We start from the raw sequence: 11,527 nt of genomic DNA, 5'->3' as shown, positions 1-11,527 counted from the left end.
TGGCGACTCCTTTTGAATTCAAATTGGTGGAAAGGAATGTTCAAAATCAGGAAAATTCGTTATTAGAACCTGAATTTAATAATAAGTGAGAATAACTGTGAGATCTGTTCTTGTGGTACAGTGATCTAACGTTAAAATATAATTTAATAGGTTAAATTCCCCTGTCTAATTGTCGAAGTTTACTAAAGATACCCTTAATTTGCCTGCCCGTTTTATTTCAAGTTTACTGTAGTTCTTTATGCAGAAAATTCTAAAATGAAGATGTTATTAAAAGATGCACGTAAATTAATGTAATATAACAAAAACTTCCACTGAGGTAATGAGATTAATATTTACAACAGCGGTATTTATAATTCGACGCCTGTTTTCTCAGATCCCAACGATAAACAGTTTTTTATTCAACCAAAATAAGTTTAAATTCGAATTGATATACAAGCACTGCAGAGCCCTTGTCTTACCGTGAGTAGGGGATCAGCCCGTCGTCCGAAGCGGAGTCTCAGTGAGGGAGATCGGTTCGCCTTCCTCACAATCTCGTGCTGACCCTGTTGCTGCATCCGGTTTTCCAAAGCCTCCTTCTGCAACAGCAGCTCGTACAAGTCGCGGACACCTGACGACGAGAATGTTCATTGCAATAAAGACTCCAGGCAAGCAGTCATGCCTGAGCAAGCCTATTGGGATTCAAACTTTGGACCTCCCTCTTCGATGATTGGAGCACAAATGAAAACCCGAAAACAATGCTACATTTTTCAAACGGAACTGTTACCGTCTGCGATTCAAGCAAGCGGGACAAGGGCCATGAAATCGCCTATATCATTTCTAAAAATCGTCGTGTTTTTCTTTATGTCTCCAAGCAATGTAAGAGACCTTAGAAGTTAACTTGGAATGTTTTTCTTCTCTCTGTGTCACGTCCCTTTTCTCCCGCACTCTCTTACATTATTTCGTCTGACCTTAATTTCGTTCTTTCTTTTCTTCATCCTTTCGTCCTTCTCTTCTTTCCCCGTCCCTCCTTTCCGTTCTTTTCTTTTTTCAGTATTTAAAGTTATGACACTGCAATTAAAATATAATATATCGCTCTATAACTTTAACACACAGGTCGGAAAACAATGATGTAAGGTAGGATTTGAGGTTTTCACGGCGGTGAGTCTGAAGATTGCTGTCTTCTGGTTAGTTGCACCCTGATGATGGAGGCAGCATGAACCTGTGAAACGTTGGTGGACATCTACCAGACTACGCGGCTCAAAGACCTAGAAGACAGCATTCTTCAATGATATAAGGTGTCTGTCTTCGAGGTTTTTTCTCCCGGTGGCCTGGACGTTTACCTGAGTTTCAGAAATGCTTGCTGCCTCCATCATCAGGGTGTTGGAGGCATCAAGCACCTCTGAAACGTCTAAAATGTCCACCAGAACATACCGCCATGAGAACACCAAATCTCACTCAGTGTTGTAAGTTGTCAACGTACGGGGTGCATGCATGTATTGTGCTGCCACCTATCCACAGGATTAGTGAAATTATTATAGAGACGATCTGCCGGCAACAGTTGGGATTAATCGTGATAGCAACCACTGCCAAGAGCTCGGTCGGTAACAATGTCAACTACCTGGCTTTGTTTGTTACTCTCCATTATAATCTATGGATGATTTATTCTCTGGTCGTTCGGGAATGCAACCACCAATTCTCCTTACGAAAACAGCGACTCGACTTAAGGAACAGGGACTGCCTTTGCCATAGCGGAGTTTGCCACACGCCATGGAGGCGTTTCGGGGTGGAGGAGTATAGCTCCTACTTATTCTTAACCTCGGTGTTAGATGGAGGTTAGTGGTCAGCATCACGCTTAGCCCGTTTTACCCCTGGAGAAAGGACCACCGGTACCCACAGTCGGTCGCAGAGGCTAGATGAAGCAATTTTTGCCCCTGACAGGAATTGAACCCCGGTTATCCAGTCAGTAGACAGACATTAAACGTACTGACTGATACATCAACAAGAATGAAACTTAAACTTTTGAAATGCCTCTAGCCTCCGTAATGTGATTTGTAATTCAACTGTTTCTTTAAACACATTTAAGACAATCTATAGTTATTAGTGGGTTTTATGAAGAGCCACGTCGTGGATTTAGGATTAAACATTGGTTTTGCGCGGCACTGACCTCATAACATTTCCTCTACACAACGGCTTTTTTTTTTTCGAAATATACAAGTTACGGGATGTGAGCCAATATTCCACTTCTGATATTAAACAATTTCTGTATGTAGCTCAACTCTTCTCCAGCCTTCTAGGAAATTCCGGGATTTACCTACAGGTTCCTCTTATCCAACAGAATGCACATTGTTAGGCAGGTGCCGTGAGACAAACTTTCCCACCCTTAGTTTTGAGAACGTTTATTAATCGCTCGAAGGTGTGTGTCGAAGTTCCTAATGGCCTCAGGAATTGAAAACACGTTAAGAATTTCCTGTAACTTGAAGATGGCTTGAGATTATTTAATGTTGCGTTATTAAACGCCAGGAGAATCCCGTGGAAACTTCTATAAACTGAGTAACAACCAACCGGGACGTGTAAAATATTTCCAGTAGATTAAGGGGGAGGAACGTAAGTGATCGGTATCTTGAGCGAGAAGTGTTGAAATTATGAGCATAGCTCGGCACGTTGAAGCAGATCATTTTACTGAAGCTCGTTCCCCCTCACCCCCACCCCCACCCCTGCCATCCCGATAGTAGTTTGTTTTCTGCTTAAGGCGGGGGTGAGGAATCTGAACCAATAAGATTGTATCTTTTGGTTTTATGAAGAATGAGACGCAAAACGTTTGTCATTTGGCGAGGAAGAAGCAAAGATGGCGGTGGTAGTTAGCTTGTGTCCAACGAGATTGCGGTAATGTTTTCATAGTGAAGTAGACATGTATTCAGTGTTGCCATTAGAACATTATGCAGCAGTTGAAAGAGACATTGTCGTTCAATTTGTAGTCGCAAATGAATAATGGTGTTTACAAACTGGTAATGCGTGAGGACAGGTTGAATAAAGCGAGGCTTGATCTCCACGTCACGGGTTCTCAACTGTGGATTCGTTGTCACAATTGGATATTCTCGCGTCTGGAACTATTTCCGTTCTGGAGTAATACTGCAACTCACCGACAAGAAAACACCGGAGGTAAGTAGGCACTCCTGTGGTGGAGCGGCTATGTGCCATTCAATTATGTAGTCGGGATCGCTATTTTAGCGTTAAAGAATATGTAAATGATTTGTTGTGTGTTTGAAACGTAAATTTATGTTTTGGGAAATAGCGACCAATCGTTGCATTCTCAGAAATCTGGAGATGGAGCCGTGTCACAAACCCCGAATTCCAGAATGTGGCTAAAATGTTCACGTGCCATTGTTCATAAGTTGCACGTTACCAAAGCTAATGATGTAAATGCCACATAAGGGAATATACACATTGTGTTAAGTGTGTACAGAAAAGCTACTAATAATCAAACTTGTAGACTATTATACAGGAAATGCAATTTGTGCGTGGACCGGTCGGCTACTAAGTTGTTCGTCCACGCCGGCCGTCAAAAGGCCCCTCAGCTTGCCGGCACATCAGTGGAGTGTGTGTACAGTGAAATGTAGTGTTGATCAAAAATTGTGTACATACGATATATTCTTACAGCGTCAATGCCACTGAAGAAAACCTCGATGAAATCGGGTCTCGCTTTGCGCATGCGTCAGACATTTGCCAATTTTACGTAGGAATGCTTTGTTGTTATCATTTAACATATGTTGGAAACATTAACGCGGTGTAATTTATATTATAAATAATTTATTTTAGTAAACGAGTAGTGTCGTCTCCAGCGAATTTCCTTATTAACTGTGTACTTCATCGTAAGTTACTCGAAACCTAACCTAATTCAGAAGCTAATATATTTAATTCGGATTTGTGCCTGTAAATTGTTTCACCCAACGACAAATGAAAGTAGAAGGCATTCTTTGTGTTTGGACATACTCGAAACTTGGGAAATCTACGGCATTTGACGACATAAAGCGAAGTACCGGTGTACGTCGTATTCTCCGCAGGCCGGAATTTTCTGTTGGTTTTATTTGTATGTAATCTGACGCATGCGCTACAAGGGGAAATGTTTTAAGGTCATTCCAGAATCGAAAGAAGTCCAGGGAGCTAGGCAATGGAGGGAAAAATATATATACTGAAGTTATAAACTAAATAGAAAGATGAACAAAGAAGAACGTATAACACCCAATAAGACAAACCTAACCTAACTTTTAAAAACATAGGCAAACATGTATCGAGCTGCCTTACTTTTATCCACTAAAACAAAACACTTTCGAAACACCCGAACGTAATATTTTACTGGTGGATGGTCGCCATTTGGGGGCAGGTTACACCGGTCTGCAGAACATGGGTTATGCTCAGTGTAGTTAATTCCGTTCCTTACGAAGTTTGGCCTTCGCTGGGACATGCTTAAAAGCAGATGGTCGTCACTTCGAGACTTCTCTATGAAATAAGGGAAGTTAAAACACAGCGGAAAAGCGGGCCTGGATTAACCGGCTACCGTGGCGATTCTTTCCGAGAAGTTTGCCGTGTGAACTGCGGGACCCAGTCTTAGTGATTAACGGCATATCCTGTAGATCATTAGCGGACTTTCCGAGTATGTTAAAAAAGCGAAATGTATTTTATGATTCAGACGTTTATAATCTCCGGAATACAGCGTGTTCTATTTTAAAACAATACGATTAAAACTCTAGGTTATTTGCTCCTTGACATGTTTGTAAATGTTAGCTTTCGTAATGACGTTCTGAAAGGTTGAAACGTGTGTGCGTCATTTTGGCCGTAGAATTTAATTCATATTTGTTACACCGGTAGGCACCCGGTAAAAACACGAGACGCAACAATGTGACGTAATTTCAAATGTTGCTCATTGCTCTGCGTGCAGCGTAGTAAAAATTATTTCGATTATTTGTGATGTTTTACAAGGAATTATTAGCTGGACAACGCATTGCAAGCTGTGATCACAAACACGTGCAAGAATATAGTCCAAAATTAAAAACGCTGTGACATGTACGCGCTCGTTTGTGAGAACAGTCAAAATGTAGTTCCGTTTCCTTTCTGTTACACGTGAGAACACCGCGTGCGTCATCCGTGTCACATGATCCCCCCCCCCCCCTTCGCCTTAAAGATTCGTTTCCACTCGAGGTCATTTCGACAACGTCGGTCCGGCGGGAGAGGGCGAGCCGACCCCCGCTCTAACCTGTTAACCGTATTCAACATGTGTGCGGGAAGTTTCCCGTCGTTTACGCGCTGAAAAGGGAAATTTTGTTTTCTCGGTTATTGACGGCTTTCCGCTGTGTAATATGCCGTATTAATATTATGGGTCTACACGGATTTTATTTCAGTTTTTTATTTTCGTAACTTCGATATCGACTAAAATTTGTAGTAAGTTTTGACCGCAAAAATTATCTGACGTCCTGTAATATACTCACTTTCATAATCGCTGTAAGATGGCGCGCTAGTCACAAACTCAGCGGCGACAATGACGAGACACAGCGCGATTGTGCAGCACCTGATCGTCGGGAAACAATGCATGCTGCTTCTGCAACAATGGAGACAAAATATCTGTAACAATTGAAAGATAAAACTGTTGTTGTGACCGACATGCAACAGTCCAGAACAGAATGCTTGACCTTCAAGGTTTATAGCGATTTTTAAAAATCAGTGACGAAATGTTTAATCTGCTGTTCCTTTCTGAAAATTCAACATGGCACTTGCGCGCACTCCTGTTCTGACGAGTACGCTGTGTTCGAGGTTAATCTTGTTTCTGCCTTGCAGTTTGGCGCGACACAAACGGCGAACGGGACTGCGCAAATTTTCTTTCTTTCAAAGCTGAACGTTGGCAGCACTGTCGGTAATCTCTGTACAGCAAAATTAACAGCGGACGTTCCAATGACCATTCTAAATGTGTAAACTGAGCCCTTGAGAAGCTAATAGTTGCTCATTTTAGTCAATAAATTCCAACACACCACACGAAGGTGACTGTCTCCTGCGATGTTACGTCGCGTAGTCTGGTAGAAACTTGCCAAAGTTTAAGGGCCTGATGGATGGATGTTTCCTTACAAAGCGCGAATATTAAAACGAGGAAATTAACCGAAATTGATTGTTTTATTCGCGTAAAAGAATTTGAGAACTGTCTTCCTCTTGGCTGGGGGAACAAAGCACCGCAGAGAAGTTCCTTATTCCGCGAGACAATGCAACAGCGCTCAGACGAAGCTGTGAACGGTTAATACGGTTAGCGCGCCAGAAAGTTATTTGGCGTACATCCACGCCCGGAGTTTCATAGTTGTTGATTACGTCTGTCGTGTTCACAATGCCATCAACTCACATTCAACTGAAACAAAACGCACGCTCTCTCAAGTTTTGTTGCATATACTATTGACAGGATTAAACTAATTCTGTGTCGAATGTGTTTGCCGACGAAATGAATTTCAGTCCGGCGAAACATTTAGATGCACGAATCCGGTACGAGCTCAGTTGGCCGGTCGAATGTCCTCGGAACGCGGCGGGCGGTAAGACGCTGTAGGACCCATGGGACTAGAGACTCTCTCATCCGGACGTAATGATTTATGCAAAATAAAGTACACGTTTATCTTCAAATTACGGAACGTTTATTATCAAATCAGTGGTGTTAGTGTAACCAGTGTTTCCGGGAAGAAGTAATGCTTGGAACATGCTGCTTTTTTCGTCAGTGAATGCTGATTTTAAAAAAAAAGTCGGTAGATTTTCGATTGTAAGTCGTCCTTTAACGATGCTTGATTATATCTTTATGATTATAAATATGGCGTTTAAACGTCTTGGAAGTATAAAATGAATTAAGTAACGTTTTGGAACAATATTTTAAAATATTTAAGCTATTTATATCGCCATTTTCGTTATTGTGACGGTAATTCATAATTCCTCTGCGTAATTTCTAATCGCGAGACTAAAAAATTTCAATTTACAATTTAATTTTAATTTATGTACTGTTGTTCACATTGACTAGAATTACGTTGGAGAATGTTTTGGGTGGTAATTTATCACGCACAAAGTTTTGTTGTGGTTATATTAATTTAAAATCGGTGGGGGGGGGGAAACGAGGCGAATTTGAAGATTATATTTTTGAAGTCATTTATAAATAAATCGGCACTCAAATTTGTACGGTTTTAGATTATAACGTATTAGAATGTTTTACAGTAATGGAAATTGCGAACATGGCGGCCGTGAAGTGAAATTGTAAAAGCGACGAAGTTTCTTTTGCGCGGAAGTCAGTCGTTTCTGATGTAAAGTAAAATGTACTATTCATGTACGAGTTACGAAGATGGAAGCCGTAAGTCGTAATGCAAAATTCACCGCATAATTCTTTTCTGGTACAGCATAAAACTGGATACTGGCGATGTTTTATTACGTTCTGGATCAGGCCCCAGGAAATGGAATACTTTAACGTAATCCCAACGGCTTCAGGTCCAATTCTGAAGTTGAATATTTCGTTATCCTCGCCAAAGAACAAGCCAGATTTCAATGACTGCAATCAGATCTATCTTCTTAATACGTTACACGTCGTAAGTACAGGAGAGAGCGAATTTGAAGTTCTGAACCACTGTACGCGTGTTCAGCCCCGCGAAATGCATGAAGCGATGTCCGCGAAGCGTAACTCGTTTGTTTTTTCTAAGAAGTGTTTCCTTCGAAACGCAAAATAAGAGGAACAAAAAAAGGGGCCGATATTAAGAAGGAGACGCTTATCGCGTAATGTGTATACAAGTCTTGTTATTAAATGCACGATGTTTCGGAAGCTGATTCTTCTGACGTCCTCAGGTAACCGGTGAGTTGAAAACACGCGGATCTTTTTTTTTTTGGACAAGTAACCCGAATATAAGAGAGTTGTATCCACTCACCGGTCACCCGAAGACGGAAGCAGATTCAAAGGCCGAAACATTGTCGACTTAATTATCGCAATTCAAAGATACGGGACTGGATATTTTAACTAGCGCAGAATAATTAATGTCAAAGTCTGGTGAGACGTCGTCACAACTTCGCAGGACTGAAATTTCGCCATGAAGACGGCATTAGAAATACACTGTCGAAACGTCGACGATCAAATCTTTCTCGACTGCTGTAAATTTTGAAGATAATAAAAAATTGTTCACACCACCATTACCATCAAAAATTATTATTAAATATTAACATTTTCAGTTTATTACTACATGTTTCGACCAACACTAACCATCTTCAGAAACAAGAAATATTATTTTTTGTGTAGTGTAATGCTTGGACAGTAAAGAGCGAAATATGTTGGAAGTAATTAAGACACAGGTGAGAGTGACTCGTAATTAAGGTAATTGAACGAAGCGTTGTGTAAGAATGTGGGTACAACTTCATATATCGTGGTTCTGTGTTGTTCCTGTGTGCGCATGCGCGGTGAATAAAGAGACGAAGGTGTGACGCGCGCGAGGCGAGTGGAGCTGAGATGATGGCCGATTCCAATAGCGAGAAGAGCGCAGAAGGTGAAAATGCAGTCTCGTACCGAAAGAGTTAGGACACGCGACCTTTTGGCAGGCATCAAATCACGATTGCAGCTTCCGACGTGTTAAGAGGAGCTTAAAGTTTTGTGAAGGGTTGACAGACCAGATTACATACGTAAACTCTTTGCGTGGCTTTGGAAAACGCAGTCCTTGACTGAGCCACTATAAACAATCATCCGGTGACAAACACCGCGTCGGACAGAAACGATTTCGGGCGACCCGCCACGAAACTTCGTTTTTCTCGAGACCTACGGGCTTAACCCTCGAACCCCAGCACCAGAGACCCATTTCCTGGTCTTCCGATGCGCGTCGCTCAGCAAAATACATCGCACTTTCTTTAACTTACAGGATTCGAGGTTTTCTCGGCGGTGAGTCCGAAGATGGCCGTCTTCTGGGTTGTTGTTGGTAGAAGTTTACCGACGTTTCGGATGTCCTTGCTGCCTCCTTCATCAGGGCGATGATCGCGCTGATGATGGAGGCAGGGAGTGGCCTCGAAACTTAAAAGAGAACGGGAGTGTGCAACCACGAATCAGTTGTTGAAGTCCCCGTTTTACGTAAATGGCCGAGTGAGGGCGCGGTCGTCATTACAATCCTCCTCGTGTAACAAGGTAATAGGACACTGAAGTTTTCATTTGCTCCTGCATAATGAAATAATGAAATCCGAGTCTCGCTTTATCTCTGTGGTCCGCTTACCGCGTAATTGGGGAACTTGTTAGCGAAAGTGTCGAAGGGATTTGAGCCCCTTCGCCCTGAATTGGTCAGCGCGTCATAAAATGGAACGAGTGTTTTACTGTTTTGTTCGGGGCCGGCGTCACTGACGACAGAAATAAGCAGACGATTTCGTTGTCAGTTTCTTATCGGCGGGGAAATTCTTTTCAACCAATTTCAGCCTAGGCACCGCCGCTGTCAAAATCTGTCCGACACCCGACGTCGTATTCCGGGAGCCCGGGGTTCACATCTCGGCCCAGAGACTCGCTAAGATGTTCTCTGGCATTCCTAATTCCGTATACGCAAACGCCGGGATATTACCTAAAATTAAGCCTCAACCGCCTCCTTCCACATCCTTTCCACTCCGTTATTAATTTGTCATTCGACGCTCAACAATTACGTATCTTATTCTGCAAAGACGTGTTTTAATAATATAATTTAATCTACTCGCAGTTCAACTTTCTCACTTTTCCGTGGGCTAAAAACTTTGTATGCATTTATTGTCTCTGTCCCGTCCACCTCGGTCTCCGTCATTTCTTTACAGGCTTTTGTGCCTCGTGGATGAACCGTGGACCCTCTCGTGAGCGCGCATCTGTCATGGGCTCCTGTTCCCCGTCGGGAACATATCCTCGCGCATGCGCGTTCCAGTTTCCGTGCAACTTTCCGATTCATCACGACTCGCTCCGCGCGGTAACGGGGTCTCTTCCGCAAAAAAAAAATAGTCCCTGCTTGATTTAGTGTTATTCCTTCCGGTAGCACAATTTTTTTTTGGGGTGGGGGTTAAAGTTCCGTGGTTCTACAAAAACTCACGATTACGTGAACTGAAATCAGTGAGGTTTTTTTTTCGCATTTAGCTGCGTTCAGTTGGCACTGCTGCTCGAAAACCCTCACGCTATTGAAAGTGAGACAAATAATCTTTTAATTAGAGGAGCGAAGTTTAATTAGTTCAAAAGGTGACAAATACAATCGCGCAGTGTTATTTTTTGGAGTCCAGAATCAAATTGTTCGTTCCAGTTAATACTCGCGTTGAGATGTCCAGTGCATTTGGCGCTGCTAAGTGTTGCCAACCACGGTTGTCGGTGATTTACGTCATGGAGAATTCGGTTACAGGTACGAGATCTGTTATTTTTATAAAACTGCAGCCTCCGTGACCTGGGCGGTTGAGTTTATGTCCCTGATGATGGAGGCAGAAGGGACCCCTGAAAGTTAGGTTCACTTCTACCCAGACTACACGTCGCTACAGCCCATAAAACAGCCATCTTGAGACTCACTACTTTTCAGACCTCAAATCCTAATTTTAGACAAGTTTTGAGGTAATTATGAACAAGTCCGCTGTGTTTACGCGAATAGTTGGTAAATCGACTTAACTGATCTTTGAGCAGTTAAGTCGTCGTAACTTAAGTAACTTAGGTTGCGTGTCACACAAAATGTCTCCTCCCAGGATATGCAACCTCTCGGCAACAAAGCTTTTGTCTTTAGCTGTACCAGAATCAGACCAGAATTAGATCACCGAAAGATAAATAAAGATCAATCTTCTTTCTCGCGCTGATAAATCTCCATCATCGATGTCTTTGTAAGCCAATTAGCCAGAGTTTGAGTCTTTGCTCCGAAGCAGCAATCACGTAATAAATTATTCTTTCGACGTAATGTCTCTTATCATTAAACGACGCTGTACCAAAAACTGTCTTCATGTCTGGAGTATAAACGTACGCGCAGAAAGAAATTGTGCGGCCATGAACACTGATAATGCATGAATCTCGGTTGAGAATAAAATTGATTTTACAGAAAAGGAAACGAACGCAATTGAGATCATTTTATTTTCACAGAATAAATTACCGCTTACTTTGATGCTTAAATGGAATAAGTAGCCTTCTTCACGTGCATTTATGAAGCTGCAGTTTGAGAATCGAACACTCGCACTGACTTTGCTTTTACGTTGTTATGAACTTTGCTTAACGCGTAATTTCGTAGGAGGACCGGATGTTTCCGCCCTGCGATGAAAACGTGTGGAGTACCAGCTCTCTGAATTATTGAATGACGTTCAGTCGGAGGACGGAAATATCAATTTTACAAAACAAAACTTGTTTTTAGTCAGCAGGACCGCACAACCGGAGAACCGGAGTCTGGAAAAGAGACTTTTGTGAGAACTTCTTACCTGTGGACGTCGAGGTCGGTGATCTTCGTAGTCTGACGATGGCCGGAAACTGCGAGTGGGTCGTCCTTTGGTTTTACGTCTCGTAGCCACGCGTGTTCTAACATCCAGTGCACCGGAGCGCCTTTTTTTATAC

The 11,527-nt window shown here is 42.3% G+C and overlaps 2 protein-coding genes across 3 annotated transcripts in view; one reads left to right on the top strand and one right to left on the bottom strand.

Annotated features, from left to right (window-relative positions):
* The window catches only part of sNPF (short neuropeptide F precursor), a 13,064-nt gene extending 1,537 nt beyond the window's left edge, over window positions 1–11,527 (bottom strand). The window contains exons 1-3 of the mRNA XM_022085528.2: window positions 11,395–11,527; window positions 5,463–5,572; window positions 459–607 (exon numbers count right to left, since the gene is read on the bottom strand). Of these exons, the coding sequence (XP_021941220.1) occupies window positions 459–607; window positions 5,463–5,572; window positions 11,395–11,498 (363 nt within the window). The 5' untranslated portion in view covers window positions 11,499–11,527. The remainder of the gene's footprint in view (window positions 1–458; window positions 608–5,462; window positions 5,573–11,394) is intronic.
* Tango10 (transport and golgi organization 10) overlaps window positions 2,811–11,527 on the top strand; it is an 86,522-nt gene continuing 77,805 nt past the window's right edge. For both annotated transcript variants that reach the window (XM_022085434.2, XM_087343274.1), the window contains exon 1: window positions 2,811–3,138. The gene's annotated coding sequence lies outside the window, so the exon portion shown is untranslated. The remainder of the gene's footprint in view (window positions 3,139–11,527) is intronic.

Source organism: Zootermopsis nevadensis, unplaced genomic scaffold, assembly GCF_977971745.1.
Source record: "Zootermopsis nevadensis isolate Lab colony 2312 unplaced genomic scaffold, Znev_1.0 Znev_ptg000001l, whole genome shotgun sequence".
Taxonomy (NCBI): Eukaryota; Metazoa; Arthropoda; class Insecta; order Blattodea; family Termopsidae; genus Zootermopsis; species Zootermopsis nevadensis.
This window is presented reverse-complemented; position numbering and strand designations above follow the sequence as displayed.